We start from the raw sequence: 25339 nt of genomic DNA, 5'->3' as shown, positions 1-25339 counted from the left end.
AAGGCGGGAGGGCGGGTGGCTTACAGGGAATTAGAGTCAAACAAGGGGGTGGGTTTTCATCAAGGAGAAACAAACAGAAGTGTCACACAGTACCCTGGCCAGTCATGAAACTGGTTTTCAAAGCTTCTCTGATGCGCAGCGCTTCCTGCTGTGCTCTTCTAACCGCCCGGGTGTCTGGCTGCACGTATTCAGAGGCCAGGCAATTTGCATCAACCTCCCACCTCACCATAAATGTCTCCCCCTTACTCTCACAGAGATTGTGGAGCACACAGCAAGCAGCAATAACGATGGGAATATTGGTTTCGCTGAGGTCTGAGCGAGTCAGTAAACTGCGCCAGCGACCCTTTAAGCATCCAAATGCACACTCTACCACCATTGTGCACTTGCTTAGCCTGTAGTTGAACAGCTCCTTACAACTGTCCAGGGTGCCTGTGTACGGCTTCATGAGCCAGGGCATTAAGGGGTAGGCTGGGTCCCCAAAGATAACTATAGGCATTTCAACATCCCCAACGATTATTTTCTGGTCTGGGAATAAAGTCCCTTCCTGCAGCTTTTGAAACAGACCAGAGTTTCTGAAGATGCGAGCGTCATGTACCTTTCCCGGCCATCCCACGTTGATGTTGGTGAAATGTGCCTTGTGATCCACCAGTGCTTGCAGCACCATTGAAAAGTACCCCTTGCAGTTTATGTACTCACCAGCTTGGTGCTCCGGTGTCAAGATAGGGATATGGGTTCTGTCTATGACTCCACCACAGTTAGGGAATCCCACTGCAGCAAAGCCATCCACTATGACCTGCACATTTCCCAGGGTCACTACCCTTGATATCAGCAGATCTTTGATTGCATTGGCTACTTGCATCCCCACAGTAGATTTGCCCACTCCAAATTGACTCTTGACTGACCGGTAGCTGTCTGGCGTTGCAAGCTTCCACAGGGCTATCGCCACTCGCTTCTCAACTGTGAGGGCTGCTCTCATCTTGGTATTCTTGTGCTTCAGAGCGGGGAAAGCAAGTCACAAAGTTCTATGAAAGTGCCCTTACGCATGCAAAAGTTTCGCAACCACTGGGAATCGTCCCAGACCTGCAACGCTATGCGGTCCCACCAGTCTGTGCTTGTTTCCCGAGCCCAGAATCGGCGTTCCACCGCATGAACCTGCCCCATTAGCACCATGATGCATGCATTGCCAGGGCCCATGCTTTCAGAGAAATCTGTGTCCATGTCCTGATCACTCACACTGCCGTCGCCTCCCCGCCTGGTTTTTCAGGTGCTGGTTCTGCATATACTGCATGATAATGCGCGAGGTGTTTACAATGGTCATAACTGCTGGGGTGAGCTGAACGGGCTCCATGCTTGCTGTGCTATGGCGTCCGCTCCTGCTCGGGCAATCCAGGGAAAAGGGCACGAAATGATTGTTTGCCGTTGCTCTGGCGGAGGGAGGAGTGACTGACAACATGGCTTACAGGGTTGGCTTACAGGGAATTAAAATCAACAAAAGGGGTGGCTTTGCGAGAAACAGAATGGCCCCCTCAAGGACAGAACTCAAACCTGGGTTTAGCAGGCCATTGATTTCATGGAGGGAGGGAGGAGAAAATGAATACAAAACAAATCTGGTCTATTTCTTGTTTTGATCCACTCCATCTATCTTTATATATCTTGCTCGCAGCAGACTGTGCAGTAAGACCGCTAGCCATCATCATCACCCGGGTGCTCGGCAGAAGACGGTGCAGTATGACTGCTGGCCATCGCCTTCTGCTGGCTGCAGATTAAAAGACAGTGCACTGCTGGTAGGACTGAATCACCATGAGACGAAACTTAAAAGGGAAATGACCTGGCTGAGTCACTCCCATGTTTGCCCAGGCGCCCCGACCTCATCGAGGTTGGTCAAAGAGCACCCAGGACTACATTGATGACGGCTACCAGTCATACTGCACTGTCTGCTGCCAAAAGGCAATAAACTGTTGCTGTGTAGCAATGCAGTACCGCGTCTGCCAGCACCCAGGAGACGTATGGTGACAGTGAGCTAAGCGGGCTCCATGCTTGCCGTGGTATGGGGTCTGCACAGGTAACTCAAGAAAAAAGGTGCAAAACGATTGTCTGCCCTTGCTTTCACGGAGGGAGGGAGGGAGGGAAGGCGGGCCTGACAATATGTACCCAGAACCACCTGCAACAATGTTTTAGCCCCATCAGGCACTGGGATTTCTACCCAGAATTCAAATGGGTGGCGGAGACTGCGGGAACTGTGGGATAGCTACCCACAGTGCAACGCTCCGGAAGTCGACGGTTGCCTCGGTACTGTGGACACACTCTGCCGACTATATGCACTTAGAGCATTTGTGTGGGGACACACACAATCACCTGTATAAAAACGCTTTCTACAAAACTGACTTCTATACATTTGACCTAATTTCGTAGTGTAGACAAGGCCTTAAGAGGGTAAGCTCCTAAGGGTCAGTACTGTCTCTTATTGTATGTAACAGTGCTTAGGAAAAAAGGAGCCCTGATCTCAGCTTATAATAAATGAATTTGGTGTTTTTGGAGGCATCTCCCACTTTAGCATCCAGGTGCAAATCTTAAATTTAAACAGCCTGCAGTAAAAGCACACCCAGCCACAAAATCCTGTACTGCTCCAAACATCACAGGAAAAACCGTGACAACCAATATCCACAAGCATACAGGTATTTGACCAAAAACATGTGCTCTGCACTATGAACTGAAGGTTAATAGCTTCCAGCTCTTGCAGCACAAGTGTTCCTCCGTTGGGCATCCTACCCTCAAGACATTCTGCAGGGGCAAATCCAGGGACTAACAGCATCATTTTAGCTGATCTCAGCAATTGCAGTCATGCAAGGGGGCGGGGGGAGAGAGAAAGGCAGATAATTCACAAAACATACAGGGCTTTACAAATTAAAACCACTGCCTTGAATTGCACCAAGAGAAAAGAGTTAAAAGCAAATCATAGACCACCGGGGAACAGGGAGCCCTTCCACAGATTATTGCATTATTTTGGATTACTTTCCTTCCCCTTTTTACGGGGGTGGGGGTGGGGGGAGGCAGGGGACGACACCCAGGGCAGTGGAGGAGGCACAGGAGGACCTCCTCAGTGGGGACACGCAGGACAGGGGAAGAAAGGTGGAGGGGGCTGGCACGAGAGTCAGTAGTGTGCAGGGAGGAGGACACACGGGGGGGGGGGTCTCAGGGTCTGGCATACGGGGAAAGGGGGAGACACCCGGGGGAGGAAACTCAAGTGGGGCACCCAGGGTGGGTCAGGATGTGGTACGGGAAGAGGGAGACAACCGAGGCACTGGGCAGAAGGGCACCCAGGGCGGGGGGGGGGGGGTCACGGGGCATCCAAAGGGGGCGGAGAGGGAGGGTGAAACACCCAGGCGGAGAGGATTAGGGATGAGGAGCGGGGACAGGGGGACACCCAAAACGGGGGGGGGGGCCGAGGGGGGCGCCGGCTGCCGGCTGTGGCGCGAGGGGGAATAGCAAAGGCCCCAGCCCCAGGACGGTGTCCGGAGAGCCCCCCTCGTCTGGCGGTCCAGGCCGGGCCGGGCCGCGCACGTCCCCAGCGCCCTCTCCGCTCGCCGAGGCAGGGCCGGGAGGGGTAAAGGGCCGCTGCGGCCTCCAGCTCATCCGCGCCCCCGGCCCGGGACGCGCCGAGCGGCACAAACCGGGGAGAGGGAAGGGAAGCAGCGCGCGGTTCCCAAGCCCGGTAACGCGACCGGGACAAGGGGCTGGTTACCTGGGCGACAAGAGCCGGAAGAGCCCGACAGCGGAAAACACCGGAGCAGCCGCTGACAGCTCCCAGCATGCAGCGCGGCTTCCCGTTTCCACCCCTCCTCCCCTCAGGTCTCCTGCGCCACAGCGCCCCCTGCCGGGCCTCAGGCAGCGCAGCGCTCTGCCCCCTGGGGAGGGAAGCGTGGGTGCATGTGTGAGGGAGCGTGTCTCTGTGGAGCGGGGGGAGGGATGGGGGCATTCCCGGAATGCATGACTGTAGGGAAGTGTGTGTATGCACGCTGTGTGTCCGTGTAGGGGAAGCGTGTGTACGTGCTCTATTGTGTAATGTGCATCGGTTTGTGTGTCCGTGTAGGGGAGGTCTGTTGTCTATGCCTTGTGTGTAAGAAAGTGTATGAAAAAATGTCTCTGTGTAGACAAGTGTGTGTATGCATTCATTGTATGTATTTGTGTGTGGGTGTGTAAGAGACTGTGTGTCTTTGTGCAGGAAGGTGTATTGCCACATATGTGTGTACCTGTTTAAATAAAATTTGCAGCCTAACTCTTTGACTTTTAATCCTTTTGTTAGCTTGTACACAAAAAAATTAATAACATAAAATGTGTGTGTTCATTTCATAACATGTTTTTAAAAGAGAAGGGAACTCTAAAAAAAGTACTATTTCTTAAAAAGTAAATGTCCTTGACTAGTAATTGCAGAAGAGCCAATGTATCATGCATTTCTCCCCACCTTTGTCTTGCTACATTAAATTGCTCCTGGGAGAATTCTGCGCCACTGCAGAATGCAGAGTTTTGCAGAATTCCTTGTTTCCCCCACAGAATTTCTGACTGCCGCTAGAGGCCGCTGGACTCTGCAGAGCCCAGCTCGCAGTGAGCAGAGTGCCCAGCCTGGCGGGGCTGGAGGCTGCACGCTCATTGATCCTCGCTCTCCCAGGATGGGAGAGGGCCTGGGAGACCCAGGCAGCTCTGGCAAAGGGAGAGGAAGGGCAGGGCAGGGCCTCAGGACATCATGTCCCCGGGTGCGACAGTGAAGAAGCTGAGGGAGTAAAGGCTCTGGAAGTGCTGGTGACTGGGCTGGGGACTGCACATAAAATTACCATATAGGCATTTCTGAAATAAAAAATATATTTCTTCGTCTATCATTTCCACAAATTACCACCACTGACAAATGTGAACTGTACTCCATTCACACATAGATGGAAAAGAATCGTTGCACTAATGTTGTATTATACAAAACATTTATACAGGTGATGTTTGTGACATGAATAGATCAGGTTTTGTACTTGTCAGACATTGCTCTGGGCAAATCATTAAGAAAACAGAGCTTAGGGTGGTGAAGACTCTGAGTTTCTCTTTTGGATTACCCATTATCCCCTGAGAAAGTAAAACAGAGCCCCAAATTCTGTTTTACAAATTATATTCTTACTAGCTGTCAACTCACCTGCATTTGAAGTTAAATTCACTTTGACCTACTCACCCTTTTATTGTTCATCCATTTTGGAGAGCAACAGATATCTAGGAGTATATGTATATGGCATGGTTGAAACAAATACTGGAATACTGTGTCCATTTCTGGCATCTACATTTTAAATAGGATGTTGAAAAATTGAAGAGGGTGTAGAAGAAAGCCACAAAGATAATTTGAGGACTAGAGAAAATGCCTTACCATGAGAGGCTTAAAGAGCTCAGTATGTTTAGTTTATCAAAAAGAAGAGTGAGACATAACTCGATTACAGTGTAGAAGTGTCTTCATCAGGAAACAGATGTCAGATACTGAAGGGCTCCTTAACTTAGCAGAGAAAGGCTAACAAGAACCAATGTTGGGAAGCTGAAGCCAGAAAAAAATCAAATTAGAAAGAAGGCACACATTTTTATCAGTGAGAGTGATTAACAATTGGAACAAATTACCATGGGAAAAGGTGGATTCTCCATCTCGTGAGGTCTTTAAATCAAGACTAGATGCATTTCTGGAAGATATGCTTTAGCCAAACATAAGCTATTTAACAAGTTATTGGGCTCAATAGGGGCATACTGGGGCGAAATTTGAAGGAACAGTAATCCACACCATGCAGAGTCAAGCACAGGAGTTTATTTCGTACAGCGCTGGTGGAGTGTCACTTTGCTTATTAGGCTCAGAGACACTGCAGAACAATTAATTACAATAGATTATACGGGGTGCTCATTGGGCAGAAAGAAGCGATTGAAATGGATTTCCCAAGCCCCTGGATAGGTTCTAGCAGCAAGACAAGATAAGCACAATAAGCCAGTGGTCTAAAAGTTTACATAATGGCTCCGCCCAAATTAACATATTGCTGACACACAGGTAATTACCCCCAAACTATTTCTATTAAAGTGTATAGGTTAAATCCTAATTTTGGGGTCCAGGGGAATGAGGTAGCCGCTCTCCCGGTTGACCAAAGGTACATTCCTGGAAATTTAAAGCAAAAAAGCAGTAATTAGTACTTAACAATAACAATTGTTTACAAGTTTACCCGGGGTGAAAGTAAGTCGAGTGACTTACAGGTATGCGGGGACCAGCTCCGGCTCCTGGAAGGGGCGGGACCTAGGGCTGAGGGGGTCAGAGCCAGCCCCAGCCCACCCTGTAAGGTAAGTGCCCCCCTCCTTCTCATCCTCCTCCTCCCCCACCAGGGTAGCAACAGCAGCCCGGGGCTCTGGGGGCTATTTAAAGGGCCCCCTGCTTCTACTGCCTCGGTCCTCTAATTAGCTGCTGGAGCCCTGGGGAAGCTACCCCAGGTTTCTGGGGGCTATTTAAATGGCCTGCGGCTCCCCTGCTTCTACCGCCCCAGTCCTTTAAATAGCTCCCGGAGCCCTGGAGTAGCAGTGGCGGGGCTCCAGCAGCTATTTAAAGGGCTGGGGCAGTAGAAACAGGGGAGCCCCGGTCCCTTTAAATAGCCACCGGAGCCCCGCAGCCACTACCCTAGAGCTCCAGCAGCGGGGCTCTGGAGGCAATTTAAAGGGCCTGGGGTTCCAGCCACTGCCCTTTAAATTGCTCCCTGGGGAAGCCGGGCTGCCCCAGTATGGTGCACCAGCTCTTGCCAGTACGCCATACCAGGGTGTACTGACTTACTTTCACCTCTGAGTTTACCCTTTCATTTCTGTGGGCTAGGATTGGCATACATCTGTGAGGGGTGGGTGTCATAACTCATGTCAATCCTCTCCCCAAACTCTGTCGGGGATTTGAGGGGTATTGTATCACTATCTCCACCCTGCCTTAGGGAGTAACCAGGAGGCCTTTCTCAGTGGTTCATGTGTCTATAACTTGCGATAAGGACACCCGATTACATTTGGAGTTATGCGGACTACGCTTATTGGCTTGAAATACACAAGGTTATCTGTTTACTCCAGCTTTCTCTTAGCTATATATTGTTCTTTGTTAGCTAGTCTTCATCTGGACCTATATGAAAAGTTCTTAGCAGAAACTGTAGTCAAGATTTTACATCCAGAGCAAATGGATTTTGGCCCTTCAAAATGTAATGGCCTGTGACATAGAGGAGGTTAGAATTAGTCTCTTTTGGTCGTAGTCTCTATAAATTGAAGTTATTGCTGGGATTGAAATGGAGCAGAGAGAGGACTATTGCTTTGATCCTGCAAGTACTTATGCATGTGAATAACTTTACACATGTGAGTAGTCCCATTCAATTCAGTGGAACTACATACATATGTGAAGATATTCATGTTCATTTATTTGCAGGATTGGGGCCTAAGAGCTGGAGAGAACGAGAGAAGAACACTGAAGATGAATATTGGAGAAGAAAGTAAAATCACAAAAGGAAAGGAGATTTTTAAAAAGAGTATTTTAAAGAAAATCAAACATGTAAAAAGAATTAAAAGTGGCTTATGGGGGGGGGGGGAGACAAACCAACCGGAGGAAGTTAAAACATAGGGCCCAAAACTAAGCCCATTGACTTCAGAGGGAGCAGGACTTAGCCCACTGGCAGGCTGCTAGATATAGAAAAGAGAAAAATTGGAGTAATAGGAGCCCCTTTTTTAAGAAAAACACCACATATGCAAGACTTGCATTTAAAAAAAAAAGTTGGCTACTCTGTTTAGGCAAAGAAGAAACTTCCCTTCCTTCTCCCTCCAATGTCCTTAAAAACAAATTGGGATTTAATTGTTGTTATAAAACATTTCTCTAGCGCTGTAAACTTATATGGGGGCATTATAAACACAAGTTTAATTCCGGCAACCCCTTCCTTCCTGAGCAGGGTCATTGGGGATACTCAGGGGAAGCAGCACTTCTTAGCCGAGCAATCAATATGTTCTGGTCTTGCAGCAGGTGGGTAACTCAACTGGCAGAACAGAGTAACTAGTGGCACGCAAAGCTGGCTACTAGGAGCAAGAACAGCTCTCTCTGTTACTGGGATGGGATAGCGGGGCACTTCCCAGAGGCGAAGTCCGCTTTGCGGGAGGCTCTTATCTCTGTGCGGCGCGCGGGGCGGGCGCTGCAGTTCCAGAGGGCGCTGTGTGGGGCGGCAGGGAGGGCGGCACAAGCATGCTCTGCTCTTGCGCCTGCCTCGGGGAAAGAGCTTCCTGGGCTGGGCTGGGTTCAGACCGTCCCCTCTGCACGTGGCTTCACCGGCGGCCGGCTTGACCGGGAGTGGCCTGGGCGAGCTCCAGGGGCGTCCCGCAGCCCCGTAACAGCAGGGGCCCGGGCAGAGAGCTGCCGGCGGCGCCCACATGGAGGAGTCCGCTTTCCTGGAGATCAGGCGGAGGATGCAGAGCGGGCTGCTGATTATCCGGTATTGCACAGGAGCGGCTCTGTCCGCGTCCCTCTCTCTGCGCGGGGCCGAGCCCCTTACCTTGCTGCCTGGCTGTGCCTGCTCAGTAGCTCCTGCTCACGGGGCTTTTGGGGGCATGGTGGGGAGCCTGGGGGTGATTCAGGTGCAACCGCTTGGATGACAAGAACGTGCATTCCCCCCCCCCCCAACTTTTACTGTCCTGTTGGCATTTTGATGCACCCAACGCTCCTTACGTTGCTGGGCTGGTGGTTACCTAGTCACACTCCTTCACCATTCCCCTTGTGCATGCACAGCTGCTATCCCAGCACCGCCTAATCTCACAAAGCAGTCATAGTTTCCAATGGGTTTCAGAGTAGCAGCCCTGTTAGTCTGTATCCGCAAAAGCTCACCTTACCTGAGCACTCTCGTTACAGTGAGTATGGGAACACCCATTGTTTCATGTTCTCTGTGTATATAAAATCTCCCCGTTGTATTTTCCAGTGAATGCATCCGATGAAGTGAGCTGTATCTCATGAAAGCTTGTGCTCAAATAAATTTGTTAGTCTCTAAGGTGCCAAAAGTACTCCTTTTCTTTTTATAGTTTCTAATTTTACTCTTAAAGTAATTTCTAATCTTAAAAATCATTACATGTAAACTGAAAAATATTTAGATGGTGTTCATGTATTTACTGAGGTAATTTATCTGATTCTGTTTCATATATTCTTTGAATTCCAAACTTCATAGTGCAAATAAACCTGTTGCCCGCCTTCCCCTCCCTCAATAAATACATAAGTAACTTTCAACAATAACATCTGCAAATGCTTCAAAATCTACTATGCAAAAAGAAAAGGAGTACTTGTGGCACCTTAGAGACTAACCAATTTATTTGAGCATAAGCATCTGATGAAGTGAGCTGTAGCTCACAAAAGCTTATGCTCAAATAAATTGGTTAGTCTCTAAGGTGCCACAAGTACTCCTTTTCTTTTTGCAAATACAGACTAACACGGCTGTTACTCTGAAAATCTACTATGTGGGCACTGTACCTGATTTGTGAAGTTCAATATCTTGACTGCAGAAATCAGCAAAATGCATTCCATATGTAATAAAATGTGGATGAAAATGAATGAATATCATACTGCTTGCTATGAATCTTGGAAAAAGTTGGCCCAGTGAGTTTCAAAGGCTCATCAAACCTATACAGAAAGTATTAAAAGTGACGTTTTCCTCTGTGATTTCCAGAAGATACAGTTTCCACATTTAAATGTGTTGGTTTCTTCTAATTAACTAATTTTTCTGCCTCCCTGATAGTATTGTCTGCGAACAGGTAATTATTAACATTAGGAACTGATCCATTTCCTTTTCTAGTTTTAATCTACTCTGAAGGTTCAGTGGGAATTTTATGAGTTCAAGGGATTCAGATACTTTGGACCCAGTTCTAGCCACATGCAATTTGATGGGAATTTTGCTGGTGATTTAAATGGGAGCAAGACTGGACATTTTATTTATAATTATTGTGGCCCCTCCCACATTATCTTTTAAACATGTAAACATCTTACAGTCTCTCATTTTTGTGTAATTTTGATTCTGATATGCGACTGGGATTTTTGACAGTTAAAACTATGTCTTCCTTTACAGTTTGTTTCATGATTTTAGGTTAAAGAAAAACCGTTACATTGCTGTCTTATTTCCCAATAAATAAATCTTTTTTGTACTAATTTGGAGACAAATATTTGTGGATTGTAGAAAAGCATGCATTCATTTTTGGTTTTAATCCATATACATTTCTTAATGTTGGACTCAACAAAACATTGCATCATCCATAGACACAAAATTTAAATAAATAAAAGTCAGAAGCATTTCAACTTTGAGAAAATTTGTTTGCTTAAACAAGTCAACATTATATATGACTACTAAACCCTCATTGTAAAGCTTTTTTTTTAACTGCTATAAAAATTTGTGTATTTTAAATCTCTAGTGAGCCAAATGCAGGAAATTTGCCAGTGGATATTACAGTGGCTCCAGGATCATTAGAGATAAAAAGTTGTCAAGCCTGCAAGATGATCAACTTTCCTGCAGAGGTCAGGATTGTTCCTTCTTCCTGTCGAGGACTACAGTATATAGCTGGAGATGGTTTACATGTGAGGCTGCAAGTTCAAGCAGATTCAAATACAAGTAAGGGTGACCAATTATTTTGTTTTCCTTTGATTAGTCACCGTATACTAAATTCCTTGAGAAGAAGAAAATCAAGGCCATTGTTCAGAAAATATAATTTTTGGTTACAGGTAATCTGAGACTTTACAAGTTATTTCAAACGTATGAGAGAAAAACAAGGTGAGAAAATAACGAGGGCTGTCAAGTGATTAAACAATAATAGAATACCATATATTTACATATTTTTGGATGTTTTCTGCACTTTCAAAAATGTTGATTTTACAACACAGAATACAAAGTGTACAGTGCTCACTTTTATTTATTTTTGATTACAAGTATTTGCACTGTAAAAAACAAAAGTAATAGTATTTTTCAATTCACCTAATTCAAGTACTATAATGCAATCTCTTTATCATGAAAGTTGAACTTACAAATGTAGAATTATGTACCAAAAAACTGCCTTCAAAAATAAAACCATGTAAAATTTTACAGCTGGCAAGTCCACTCAGTCCTACTTCAGCCAATCGCTCAGACAAACAAGTTTGGTTACAATTTTCAGGAGATAATGCTGCCCACTTCTCTCTTTGAGGTGACATTGTAAACAAGAACAGGTGTTCACATGGCACTGTTGTAGCTAGTGCTGCAAGATATTTATGTGTAAGATGCTCTAAAGATTCATATGTTCCTTCATGCTTCAATCACCATTCCAGAGGACATGGGTCCATGCTGATAACGATCAAAGCAGAGCGGACCGATGCATGTTCATTTTCATTATCTGAGTCAGATGTCACCAGCAGAAGTTGATTTTCTTTTTTGGTGGTTCGGGTTCTGTAGTTTCCGCATTGGAGTGTTGCTCTTTTAAGATTTCTGAAATCATGCTCCACGCCTCATCCCTCTCAGCTTTTGGAAGGCACTTCAGATTCTTAAACCTTGGGTCCAGTGCTGTAGCTATTTTTAGAAATCTCACATTGGTACCCTCTTTGTGTTTTGTCAAATCTGAAGTGAAAGTGTTCTTAAAATGAATAACATGGCTGGGTCATCGTCCGAGACTGCTAATATATGGGAGAATGAGGGTAAAACAGAGCAGGGGACATAAAATTCTCCCCCAAGGAGTTCAGTCACAAATTTAATTAACACATTACTTTTTTAACGAACATCAGCATGGAAGCATGGCCTCTGGAATGGTGGCCGAAGAATCAGGGGGCATACGAACGTTTAGCATATCTGACACGTAAATACCTTGCAATGCTGGCTACAAAAGTGCCATGCTAACATCTGTTCTCACTTTCAGGTGACGTAAACAAGAAGGGGGCAGCATTATCTCCTGCAAATTGTAACCAAACTTATCTATCTGAGCGATTGGTTGAAGTAGGAATGAGTGGACTTGTAGGCTCTAAAGTTTTACATTGTTTTATTTTTGAATGCACTTATTTTTTTTAGAGTAGCAGCCGTGTTAGTCTGTATCCGCGAAAAGAAAAGGAGTACTTGTGGCACCTTAGAGACTAACAAATTTATTTGAGCATAAGCTTTTGTGAGCTACAGCTCACTTCATAGCTCACGAAAGCTTATGCTCAAATAAATTTGTTAGTCTCTGAGGTGCCACAAGTACTCCTTTTCTTTTTGCTTATTTTTTTTGTACATAATTCTACATTTGTAAGTTCAACTTTCATGATAAAGAGATTGCACTACAGTACTTGTATTAATTTAATTGAAAAATACTATTTCTTCTTTTACAGTGCAAAATATTTGTAATAAGTATAAAGTGAGTACTGTACACTTTATATTCTGTGTTGTAATTGAAATCTATATATTTTAAAATGTAGAAAACATCCAAAAATATTTAATAAATTTCAATTAGTATTCTATTATTTAACAGTGCGATTAATCGCAATTAATTTTTTAAATTGCGATTAATTTTTTTGAGTTAATCATGTGAGTTAACTGCGATTAATTGACAGCCCTAATTTTTCACTATGGCAACTTAGGGCTCCAGTTTTGAAAATGTGGCATATGCTGGCTACTTCTGCGTCACATCAGATAAGTTCAAATTCATTTGTCCACAATGATACACGTAGCTTTGTCTTGATTCAGTCATATTTATTGATTATTTTTAGTTCTCTGTTATAACTGGGAAAATATGCTGTCTGAACTGGCTTTAGTTGTAGTGTTTTTCTCTTTGCTGGCCAGCAGAGGGTATTGCTGTATTGGAAACTGTCATTTTTCTTCTTTGAGAGAGAGAATATTTTGTTGCTATATTATATACCTGTACCTTGTTGACAGTTTAGAATATTGTTCTTTCTCTCCTGCGCTCCTCCTCCCCCCCCTTCCCCCACCCCCTGCCAACTATCTAGTGTGGTAAATTAAGGGAGGTACCACACACAGCAAAGCCAGAGATCAGTAGAGCTTATGTTAACAGGGTTAAGACTTAATTTGATCTAAAAGTAACTTTAAAAGGATCCTCTTGATCCTGACACAACTTCAGCTCCTCCAACATGAAGCTTGCAAAACTGTTAAAAATGACTATTCAAATACAGCATGTATACATTACAGTAAATGCTAGATGGTGTGAATATGGGTCTTCCTTCAGCTCTGCTTGCCTGTTCTCTTCTTGTAAGCAGAAGTGTACAAAGAATTTGGTGTGTGGAATGTCAATATTTTTCTTCTTGCTTGTAGTAGTTAGAATCTTAGCTTTCTGGAGCTAATGAGTAGATACCCAGTTTTTTTATGTGCAAATTTATGTAGATTGAACAGGAACTTGATGTTTATTATGTCCTCTTTAATATCTGTAGAATTAATTTCAACTTTGAGTGAAAGTCTGAAAGCGCAGAAGAGTTGCATCTTTTACTGTCAATCTTGTGGTGAAATCATAATAAAAGAACGGTAAGCAATACAGTTTTATATGTTGTATCTTAATAAAAGCTGCATAATGTAAGAACATAAAAACGGCCATACTGGGTCAGACCAAAGGTCCGTCGAGCCCAGTATCCTGTTTTCTGACGGTGGCCAGTGCCATGTGCTTCAGAGGGAATGAACAGAACAGGTAATCATCAAGTGATCCATCTCCTGTCACTGATTCCCAGCTTCTGGCAAACAGAGGCTAGGGATACCATTCCTGCCCATCCTGGCTAAAAGGCATTGATGGACCTAGTCTCCACGAATTTATCTAGTTCTTTTTTGAACCCTGTTATAGTCTTGGCCTTTACAACATCCTCTGCCGAGGAATTCCACAGGTTGACTGTGTGAAGAAATACTTCCATTTGTTTGTTTTTAAACCTGCTGCCTATTAATTTCATTTGGTGTACCTTTTATGTACCTTTTCCAATCAGAATCTCTCTCTCTTTTTTTTTTTTTTTTTTTTTTTGAGACAAGACAACCACATCTGTATCGTATACAAGATGTGAGCATATCATGGATTTATATAGAGGCAATATCCCCAAATAAACATTGTTTCAAATTTTAATTAATTTACTATGTGCATATGAATGGATACTGCACTCTTCTCTACGCATGAGCACACAGGAGGTCAAATTGGAATAAAAGGGTGAAGTGTGTGGGGCGTGGCAGTGGCTCTCCGCCATGCTTTTCTCCTTTCAGGGAGCCTCTGGTGCTTGGTTGGGCTACACAGATCTGGAAGGTATGGCAGGATGGAGCAGGGTAGCTGCCACTGTATCTGGTGTTCTCCTTTCCCACACTGCCTTATTTCCAAGCTGAAGTCAGTATTATAGTTAATGCTGTTAGAAACAACGTTAGTTCTCTCTGGCTTTGGCCTCACCAGAGAGAGGGGTAGTGTGCAGATGTATGACAGCTTGTGATAACATAGATTGAGGGGGGAAAGAAGGTTGCAGAGCTGTGTGGAGGGCAGGTCTTTCTTGCAGATGATCAGAGATCCACTGAGTTAGAGCCTGATTCTTTCCACGAGTTTCATGGCTCTCCAGAGATACAGAATCATGCCCTCTGCCCCTTCCATATGACCCAATGGAGGGAAGATTGTCAGATTTTTCCATGGCTTGAAAGCTGCAGAGATTTCAGGATGCTTCTTTCTTTTCTCCTGCTTATACTGTAGAAGAGGAGGTTATAGATAAGAAGTACGCCTTTCAGGGCTTTGCTTCTGTTGTTCAGTAGCTTTCAGAGACCAGACCAGAATGTAATTTAAATTAATTTTCATGAATTATCTTTTAAGGAGATTGCCCTTTCCATTAGGCCAAAAAATTATTTTTGCTACAAAAGTGCTTTATATGTGCATTGAAAAATCAAATGCAGAATAGAGGGGTTTTTTTAATATTGCATTACATTTACTGTTATGACTGAATTCCAAATTTTATGTGTAGAGCAAACATCTGACTACGTAATTTATGTTAAAGAAAGGTATATTCTAAATTCAATGAGGGTTTTTGGGGCGGGGTAGTCTACATAAAGTCATCCAATTTTATTTTTCAATTTTATAATGCAAACAGATTTTCAACAGAGAGGATTTTAATATATACTTTCTAAAAAATAATGTTAATGTTGGACTGCAGTTTTGGGGTATTATATAAATTAAAAGAGAGAAGAAAATCTGAAAATCTGAAAGTCTTCTTCCAATATAGGAAGAGTAGAGCCTTACAATAGCGTGGGGTCCCATTGAGGGACTGGACCTCTAGTAAGCCCATGTTGTTGTATTAGATGGGCTTCAGTGAATCATTGCTCAATACAATTCAAACTCTTCTAAAACTGAACTAGGGCTGCATTAATTTGATGTCAGTTATTGAGTTCTAGAGACAGCTAAGGGCCCAGATCCTGGCTTTCCATTGACAGGTACAAGGCCCAAAATGTAATAGAAAAGCTGTATTTCTGCATAGGATGGCCTGTTTAGGAGGGCTCTGCAGCCCCCTGTATGAGGCAAGCTGTGGCAATGCTGCAGCTGCTATTGTTATGTAAGGCTGTGTTGGGTACTTGGTGGAGACTAAAGGTCTCTGGGAAGGCAAGGTGGGGGCTCTGGACTGCAGGTGCAGATCAGACATTGACGGGGCCTGTTTACAGCAGGCTTTGTTGGTTTCTGTTATGTAATGCTTGAAGAAAACAAATATAATTGTTAAATACAACTCTTGTTGCTGTAAAGCAAAGAACACCATGTAGTAATAGGAGTGGACGGATCTGAGAGCAGTAAGGAAGATAGGATAGGGCATGTGGCAAGCCCCAAAATAACTGGTCAGCTGATGGGACAAATATTGGTTGAATATTATGAGATAATGTTAAAAGTGATCATATATTTTATAGCACTAACTTATTAGAACAGTAATAAAACAGTAAGACTTGATGGTCTCCAGTAGGCTTAGTCTTAGAAAGTTACTTATGCCTAATTTAAAAAAAAAAAAAAAAGTTACTTAAAGTTATTTTAACTCAGAAAAATGCCAAACACAATAAAATGAAGTTCTAAAAAATGAGAGAATGGAAGTATGTATGATGCAATCAAAAAACTAGGCCGCCTTCTGCATCAAGGCATTCATGCTGGAACATTTGACAGTATTTGACTGTGGTCAAATAATAGGTGGTCAATTGACTGGCTTGCCAAGCCTTGTCATAACCACACTACGGAGTTTGTAAGGATAGCTGTGTGATGGGTTGGACCCCCCCCTTTCAGGGTGCCACCAGAAATGCTGGGGTACCTCTGAGCCCACCTTCCCAGCGGCCTGTGTTTCCCTTAATCTGTGTTGCTCTGACAGGTTCTCAAGCCCCTTTCCAGCACACATACAGGTAGCGACACACCCAGCTGTAGAATCACATAGAGCCTGCTATCAGCTCTCTGTGGGAGGACTCAGCTAGGGGATTGCCCAGCACTCACATGCTCACCTCCTTTGGAGTATAAACCCCAAATAATATTGTCTTGCGCTGTATAGAAGGATCTGCACAGCGCAAGCTCATAAAAATCACTCCCTCCCTCAATGTGGAGGGAGCTATGCACAGCTCCTCCCCCCCACCCCCGAAGTGAGGGAGGGAGATGTGCACAGCTCCCCACCCCCACCCTCCCCAAAGTTATGAGTTGCACAAACTGGGTTTTGGTATAAACAAGAAATATGTTTGTTAACTACAAAAGGAAAATTGTAAGTGATAATAAGGGATAGCAAACAGAACAAAGCAGATTACCTTAGTAAATAAACAAAAACCGCAAACTAAGCGTCACACACTAGATAGGTAGGATATAAATTAGCAAATTCTTACCCTGAGTGATAAACAGGCTGGCAGATTCTTAAGGCACAAGTTGCTTTAGCTTTCCCTGGTTTTCATACATAGGCTAAAAATCCTTCTAGCCTGGGACCATCACGTCCCACAGTTTAGTCTTTGTTCCTCAGGTGTTTCTAGGTGTGTTGTTGCAGGGAGCGTGAGGTCCCCTCAGAATGTCATTTTCCGCCTTTATATTTTCTCCCTACTTGCTGGAAAGCTTTTTTGCTGCGACCTGGGTCAAACTGTTCCCATTGTGTAGTGCTACCTCTGAGAGGTTTTTTATTGTACACAGTTTCTGGGGTAATCCTTGTGCTTGTGTGCATTTCCTCAATAACCCTTTAACATTTTTGGCCATTTTACTCTTGTACCTGAAAGGCTGCTTGTGGGTGTTTTCAACCTCAGGACATGTTTCAGCAACACATATGTAGCCAAACTTCATTACTTCACATACGACAATAGCACATACAATCCAATGAAGTATTACTGTTGGGCAGATCAAGACTTTCAGAATGACACCTCACAAGGCATAATTTGTATAAGATCCTAATTACATGACAGTAATGAATAATGGGGTGTCACGGTGTCACAAGCTGACCTTTAAATAGATTTTTACAATATTTCAGCTCTCATCTGCAGACAATATTGATTTTGATAAGGTGCTAACACAATCTGAAATTTATTGTTATCTAGAAAGACGGAAACCTGTGAAATATTTCACTTCTGCACAAGAATGCAGAAGGCACAAGAAGGTACCCAAAAAAGTACTGGCCTCTTAAGAGACCTCCTGATGAGAGACATGGTGGTGGTAGACTGCAGCGATGGGAAAATATGTGAGCATCTGCTCAGAGATTGTGAGCTAACTTTAGAAAAAAACATATAAATTTTCAAAGTGATAAAGCAGGTAAAACTGCAAGTGCAGGCTTTAAGTAAGGGGACAAGAAACTGTACATAGAAGGCAGCAGAATGAGAAAGATAGGCATGAGGGAAAACACACAAGGAAGCTCAAAGAATGGCCTCAAAATCTTGTAACAAACAGCCTAGAGCAGGGGTGGGCAAACTTTTTGGGCCAAGGGCCACATCTGGGTGGGGAAATTGTATGCAGGGCAGGGGGTTGGGGTGCGGGAGGGAGTGCAGGATGTGGGAGGGGTGCAGTGTGTAGGAACGGGCTCATAGCAAGGGATAGGGGCAGAGGAGGGGTGCGGGGTGTATGAGGGGGCTCAGGGAAGGGGGTTGGGGTGCAGGAGGGGTGCAGTGTGCAGGAGGAGGCTCCGGGCAGGGGTGCAGGAGGGGTGCGGGGTGTGACGGGGCTCAGGGCAGGGAGTTGGGGTTGCAGGAGGGGTGCGAGGTGCAGGCAGGGGACTTAGGGCAGGGAGATGAGGGGCGGGGTGCAGGAGGGGTTTGGGCTCCGTCCCGGTGCTGCTTACCTAAAGCGTCTCTGGGTGGCAGCAGCATGCACTGGGGCTAGGACAGCTGTGGGGAGCGGTGCCTGGAGGCTAGGGCAATGCACAGGGCCCTCTGCCACCATTCCCCCCCTTCCCCCACGGACATGGTGCCGTCTGCTTCTGAGAGTGGCACGGGGCTTGCGGCAGCATGGGGGGCAAAAGTGTAGAATTTCTTCACTGTAAGTGAGTGAAGGAATCCACTGATAGCTCTGTGTACTTAAGAAGAACACCACATCTGTGGGACTAGAGGAACACATCTGGGGAATTGTGGTCAGGCTTAGGAGGTTGTGGATAATATGACCATTTAAAAACAAAAAGATGTTCTGAAACATTTTTCTGTATGTTTGTTTGGATTATATTGGTTTAAGGAGTAACTACTGTATTTCAAATATTTGACTTTTTATTAAAGTAGGCATAAAAGCATGCACCGAGGAGGAATAAGAGAAGAATTACTATTTAAAAAAAAAAAGAGAAATCTTAAGTTTCTCATTTCATAGGCCAGATGTTCAAAGCAGAAACTGTATGCAAGAAAATAGTGTGTAGGTGTTTCAGACAAATGGAATTGTTCCTGTACACCAGTGTGTGTGTGTGTATTCTGGCTTTGAGGCATCATGTATATAGTATATAGAAATATAGTAGGGTATTTTGAGGCATGTGTGACTTCTGCAAGTTAAATTTGAGTCTAACTTCAGGTTGCATTATCCAGTGCAAGTAAAAGCATTATACCGTTTTTTATTTTGTTTGGTTTGTTTTGCTTGAAAGTCTGATTGCCTCCCTGTGAGCATGGAATGCCTTCAGAATACATAACTGACCTTGCTGAGTGTATACTGCAGAGAGACCTGTATTGATGTTGCATGGACGTCTGATGTAAAAGAGAGAGATGAGAACTTTTTAAAGAGAGTTTTTTAAAATGCACATTATTATGTTTTTCATGACTATGACTTGATGTATTTATTTTTATCTCATGGTTCACTTCACTAGTTGTCAATGCCAATTTCTGTAGTATAATCGCTGAGATCAGGCTGAGCCTGAGTCTTTCCACCTGTTGGGCATGATGTAAGATTCACCTGTTTATGCAGCCATTTCCCAAATAATCTTGTCATGAGTCACTACCATTGCCTTCTCAGAATTCATCCAATGGGCTTCAACACCTATAAGTAAGTGCCTTTTACTGGAGGAGGGGAGGCCAGCTATTTCTTTTAGCGGGAATCTCATGTTTGCTTGGTTTTTTTTAAGTGTTCAGACCCATTGATGACAGGTGCCTTAGAAATGGTTGTAATAGATTGAAATATCTTGTTTTCTTTCCTCTATTAGGATGTTTCTCAGAGTTCTTCCCCTACCAAGTGAAAACTGGAGTGCTTTGGTTGAGGAGTGGTGTTGCCACCCCAATCCCTTTGCCAACAGCACTCTTCATCCTCAGAATAACGACTGTTTTCTTGGACACACTTACTTTCTGGTGAATTCAGGAAATGAGTCACATGGGCCTGGAACTGAAACAGTCCATTCAAAGACTGAACATTCTGCTTCTGAGAGGGGCTCTATGTGGGTAAAGTATTTTGTTTTAATAAATCTCAAAGCGTGACTTTTTTATTATTTTTTTAATTTTATTTTGGGGAATGGACATTTCTGTGAAAGATCTTTATAAAGTTCGGGGCTTGTAGAGTTGCTGACATCTGTTGTCTAGGAACCAGACTAAATTCTAGCATTTTCAGAACAATTGCTCCTAGTCTTAATATCACCTAGGTACACAAGGAATGATTCTCTGCCTTGAAACACACTTGGAATCATTGTAAAAATACTGCAAAAAGAAAAGGAGTACTTGTGGCACCTTAGAGACTAACCAATTTATTTGAGCATGAGCTTTCGTGAGCTACAGAAGTGAGCTGTAGCTCACGAAAGCTCATGCTCAAATAAATTGGTTAGTCTCTAAGGTGCCACAAGTACTCCTTTTCTTTTTGCAAATACAGACTAACACGGCTGTTCCTCTGAAACCTGTAAAAATACTGTTCAGAGAACCTAGTACTTGCAAAGAAGACCAAGTAAAGCAAAATGGGATTTCATATGGTCAGACAGTGAAGAAGCAAAATCTTTGGGTCACCCTTGATTTGGCTGAAATGGAAACAGTGGTCTGTTGCTACAGGCTTTGTATAATCTGATGGGTAGTTAATTAAAACTGTACCTGTGATGTGATAGGAAGATGTCAATCAAAGAATAGCAAAATAAAACCCAAAAGCTAAGAATGGGTGGAATCGAGGGGTAACTACATTTGCTGAAACATTGCTGGACACCGAGAAGTAAATATGAACAAAACAGTTTGGCTATACAAGAACTTGTCAAAATCCAGATGTGGTTTGGGTCCAGATATCCTATTTATGTTCCTACAATGCAAGGGGGCGAGGGTTGGCGATGCAAAGATAGACCCATGTTTTGGGAATATCTTTGTCCCACCACTTTGTCGTGGTTCTGATGCAAAAGCTGCACTTGCCTGGCAAATACTGCCTTCAAGTAATTGACTGGGCTTGTTAGGCTAGGATTAAACAGGCTGAGCCTCTTAGTGAGTCGCACTATGAATTCCATACACTGCTGGTCTCAGTCTCTGCCTCTTCCCATGCTTGACTGAACATCTTCCATGCCCTCTTCTAGGTTTCTTGAGATGCTAGGTGATTCATTAGCAGAAATTTCTCTCTCTCTGAATAAAGAATAATCTCAGTCTGTTCAGCACAGCTCTATATTTAGAATACATTGCTGAAATGGTTGTGATTCCAAGAGAATTAGGGCAGTACAACCCCCTTCTCCCACAATCCCTTGGACTGTCAAATCTCCCACAAGCAACTGCTTCCACAGGGACTGCAAGGGGGGACTGTGAGAGAGGTAGCTGGGTGAGGGTTGCAGCTGAAGCACTTGCAGGTGTAGACATTGGGCAGCTGCGCCCAAAACCAAATGGCTCATTTAGATGCACTGCACTACTTGTATTTAGACCAGTGTAGTCCTGCCAACTCCATTAGAAATGAGACAAGTCTTCAGTGAAGAGGCACCTGAAGATTTTTTTGAATGTGATGAATCTCCATATTCACTTCCTAAAAATTGCCTTGATATCAAGATTTGTTACTTGGTTGTTTGAAAACCTTGTATCATGCTTGCACTGAAATTCTAATGTCTGCACTCATCGATTTGTAGCATCAGTCAGTTGCCAATCAAATGAGCACAACCTTAAGATCAAGCAGAAACTGGACTAATTAGGGAAAAATTCATATTGAAATGCAAAGTTCTTCCATAATATGGAGAAAGTTTTAGAAAGTTACAGACAACACAGATTGTTGTTGGCACAAACGTTCTCATTTTATAATATATTCATGCAGTCGGCACTAGTATGAAAATTCCTTTTTAATTGCATAACAGTCATTGGAGAGTGTTTGCCTGTGACCAAAACAGTAGTAGGAATATAGCAGAGATACTTAAACAATCCTCTGCAGCCTCCTGTGGCACCAAGACAACATTGTGCCGTGGAAAACATATTGCTCACGTTTTAGTCTAACGATGTAACACTGATGTTAAATGTCACATGGTCACACAGCATTCTAATAGTTATCTCTGGGGGAAAATATTTTCCCTAAGACAATATCAAGGATCCTTAGAAATAAAAACACACACACAAAAAATATTAGGAGAGGATCCACCTCCATCTGCAGATTGCCAGCAGCTGCAAGTTGTCACATAGATATATTGATTTAATTAGTCTGGCTAAAAGTATCATCCTTTTTCTTCAAACAGTGATACCACTGAGTTCTCAGTGTTTTCAGGTACCATACTGCACAATTCTCAGCCACCGCATGTAACTTTTAGCAGAAAAGGCACTCAAATAGTAGTTATCTGAGGAATACTGTGCTTATAGCTCCCTGGCCCTGCCTTCATTTATTGGGTGTTAAGAAACCCAGTCTCCTTACTTTATTTCTCTCCTTCTTTCTGACAGGGAGTAAGTTCTACTCCACAACTTTTGGGGGAAAGTAAGGGGCAGGCACTGGGAAAGGGGACGAACTGTGCATCTGTTTTTATTGGCTCTAACTCCAGTACAATGGGATCCAGCTTTCTCATGTAATGTATCCTGTTAAGGTTGTAACAGGTCGGCAGAGGCTAGAGAATTCCCAACCCTTGCGTTCCCACTGGAATCTTGGTCGGTGTTTCCTGGCTCAGTTGAGGTTTGCAGGATAGACTGTCTCCTCAGTGTCCTAATAATAGGAAATAGGAAGTAGCTGTCTTCCCTGAGGGTAGCGGTGATTCAGTCTCATTAGAAACAAGTTTCAGAGTAACAGCCGTGTTAGTCTGTATTCGCAAAAAGAAAAGGAGTACTTGTAGCACCTTAGAGACTAACCAATTTACAAGAGCTAACAGGCAGCAATTCTTACTAGGGGCAGCCTCACTTTCACCTGGCAAGTCAAATTCTCAAATGTACAATGTTTGAGCTGAATTAGGTTCCCATCTCCACCCAAATATTGTTTAGTCCATGAGAAGATACTCAGAGCTGGGAGCCAGGAGATCATGAATTTAAATCTCATCTATACCCTGTGCAGTCCTACCTTTGGACTCAGGGCAATCCCATTTCAGTAATAAATTAACTGAGGGATTGCATAAGGTTCCTTTTAGCAGAACTAGGAATAGAACCCACATATCTAATATTCCCAGATGGATACATTTTTAAGACCAGAATGGACCACTATAAGTATCTAGTCTGATCTCCTGCACAACACAAGCTAAAGAATCTCACCCAGTAATTCTGGCATCAAACCCATAGCTTGAGCTATAACATATTTTTTAGATAAATATCCATTCTTGATTTAAAGGCTTCATGTGACAGAAAATCCACCCTGTCTCTATGTGAGTTGTTCCAATGGTTAATTACACTCACTGTTAAAAATTTTGTACTTTATTCCTAGCTTGAATTTGTCTAGCTTCAGCTTTCAGCCTTGGATTTTGTTATGTCTTTTTCTGCTAGCTAAAGAGCTACAGTCAGAAATCTCTTCCCCATGTAGATACTTGTAGACAGTGATCAAGTCACCTCTTAATCAAAGTAGATTGAGCTTCATAAGATACGTTTTTCAGACCATGAATCATTCTTGTAGCTTTTTTCTGAACTCTTTCCAATTTTTCAACGTCCTTTTTGATGTATGGACTCCAGAACTCTACACAGTATTCCAGTAACTGTCTCACTAATTCTGTATACAGAGGTAATACCACTTTTCTACTCTTACTTAATATTTCTCCTCTTATACATGGAAGGACCATGTTCACGATCTTAGCTACAGCATAACCAACATGAGCTCCCAAGGTAATCTATCATTACCACTAAGTCCTTTTTTTTTTGAAGTCACTGCATTCTAGGACACAGTCCCTAATCTTACACGAATTGCCTACATTCTTTGTTCCTAGATGTAATTATAATACAATCTAAGGTCATACATTTACATCACACAATGAGGAAACATTTTTTTAAAAAATGTTCTATTATGAGAAAAGATGATGTGTCATTTATGGTACAGTAGGCAGCAACACACAAATTACATTTGGTCATTTATCATACATTTTGGTGGCTTATATCACACATGAAAGCTTTAAAGTTGAGAGGTATGCTGGCTTTAGTGAAAGGGTGGCTTCATTACAGTTGGAAACAATGGAAAATGGTGACCATATTTTATTAGGGACATACAATAATACAATAAATGGGGAAAAAAGATTTTTTTTCACTAACTTGTTTTATTTATAATAGTCTTAGGTGTTACTTTTCTGTGTAGTTACAAGTTAGTCAGGCTTCAATATGATTTTTCAAGTTGAAAGTTTTCTTTTTCAAACTTTTCTAAGCCTAGACAAATGCCTATGTGAAACATATTTGCTGCACGTATACCCCAGATGAACAGGTATAATGCTGATTGTGTAGATACTAGATGCATAAATCTTGCTAATGAGATAGTATGAATGAAGGTAAGTGTTGAGCTCAGTTATATCTTTTAAACAATATTCAATTTAAATACGAACTCTGGGTTTAACTTGTACAGTGTCGTAAGGGTAGTGGAAGATTTAAATCAAACACACAACTTCTTAGTAACTCAGAAAATTTAGAAGGCTGCAGTGAATGAAATAGTCAAGACACATCTGTATGTACATAAACATTCTGAGGAGTGAAGTATAAAGTTCAATATGCACTCTGGAGACTATTTTAAAATTATACATTCTTTTTCAGAAGAGTTGAATGGCATTTAAATGACATTTTTCTTGTCCTACAGAAATCAAAGGAAAATGCTAGAGTAATTTGTAAGCGCTGCAAGGCAATGCTGGGAGAGACCGTATCATCAGGTATGGATTACACAAACAAAACGATACTTGGTTGGCTCACTCACTAAACACTAGAGGTTAAAACTTCTGGAGAAAAATAATTTATCAATAGGATGCTGAGTTGATTCCTGTGGGGGGTGGTTCTTCACTTCTGAAAGGGTGAGATTGTTTCCACTGTCAAAACTATGAGGTTATTGGCCCCAGTAATTTATTTTGATTCTTGTTTATGTAGTGCATCTGGCCATATTGTTCTCTGTATTTTAACACTTAGCAAAATGAATGTATTCCTTTTTATATGTTTGAACCATGCTGCTTGTTCTGTTATAAAGTGGATTTGTAGCATAGACCCAGAGTTGTGATATGAACAACTCTGAGCTGAAATAATGGGTAGAGATTTAAATATAACACAAGCATTTAGATTTAGTTTTAAAAAGATGTGTACCTCGAGTATCATGGACCCATTTGCAATTAATAGTGGAATGTATACTTTGTGTACCTTAGTAAATTTTGTTTAGTGTATAGATTAGGTCTGAACTACATAACTAATATAAGCTCAGGTATGCAGTTAGTCTTTCGTAAATAGCCCCTCTAAACAAAATAAGGTAGAATAAACTTTTTATCAATCATGTGCAAACGTTAATTTCTTCAAAGAAAAATCTACTTCCTATCAACTATAACTAATACAGAAGAGAAGGCTATAAAGTCTCATAGCTCAAAAGTTGGCAAAAACTTTGAAGTTGATTCATTTGA

General features: G+C 42.9%; 2 protein-coding genes across 12 annotated transcripts in view; one reads left to right on the top strand and one right to left on the bottom strand.

The window, feature by feature from the left end:
• DOP1A (DOP1 leucine zipper like protein A) overlaps positions 1 to 3835 on the bottom strand; it is a 93082-nt gene extending 89247 nt beyond the window's left edge. For 7 of the 8 annotated variants that reach the window (XM_048845129.2, XM_075126550.1, XM_075126551.1 and 4 more), the window contains exon 1: positions 3743 to 3835. The gene's annotated coding sequence lies outside the window, so the exon portion shown is untranslated. The remainder of the gene's footprint in view (positions 1 to 3742) is intronic. The other variant, XM_048845128.2, reaches the window with a different exon arrangement.
• Positions 3836 to 8298: 4463 nt separating this feature from the next.
• The window catches only part of UBE3D (ubiquitin protein ligase E3D), a 113130-nt gene continuing 96089 nt past the window's right edge, over positions 8299 to 25339 (top strand). For all 4 annotated transcript variants that reach the window (XR_007355917.2, XM_048845145.2, XM_048845146.2 and 1 more), the window contains exons 1-5: positions 8299 to 8492; positions 10447 to 10643; positions 13412 to 13502; positions 19580 to 19811; positions 24541 to 24610. Coding sequence is in view for 3 of the 4 variants with exons in the window: in XM_048845145.2 (XP_048701102.1) it covers positions 8431 to 8492; positions 10447 to 10643; positions 13412 to 13502; positions 19580 to 19811; positions 24541 to 24610 (652 nt within the window). In the remaining variant the exon portion in view is untranslated. The remainder of the gene's footprint in view (positions 8493 to 10446; positions 10644 to 13411; positions 13503 to 19579; positions 19812 to 24540; positions 24611 to 25339) is intronic.

The sequence above is a fragment of the Caretta caretta genome, chromosome 3 (assembly GCF_965140235.1).
Source record: "Caretta caretta isolate rCarCar2 chromosome 3, rCarCar1.hap1, whole genome shotgun sequence".
Classification (NCBI taxonomy): domain Eukaryota; kingdom Metazoa; phylum Chordata; order Testudines; family Cheloniidae; genus Caretta; species Caretta caretta.
Note: the sequence above shows the minus strand (reverse complement) of the source record. Positions and strands in the feature narration are given on the sequence as shown.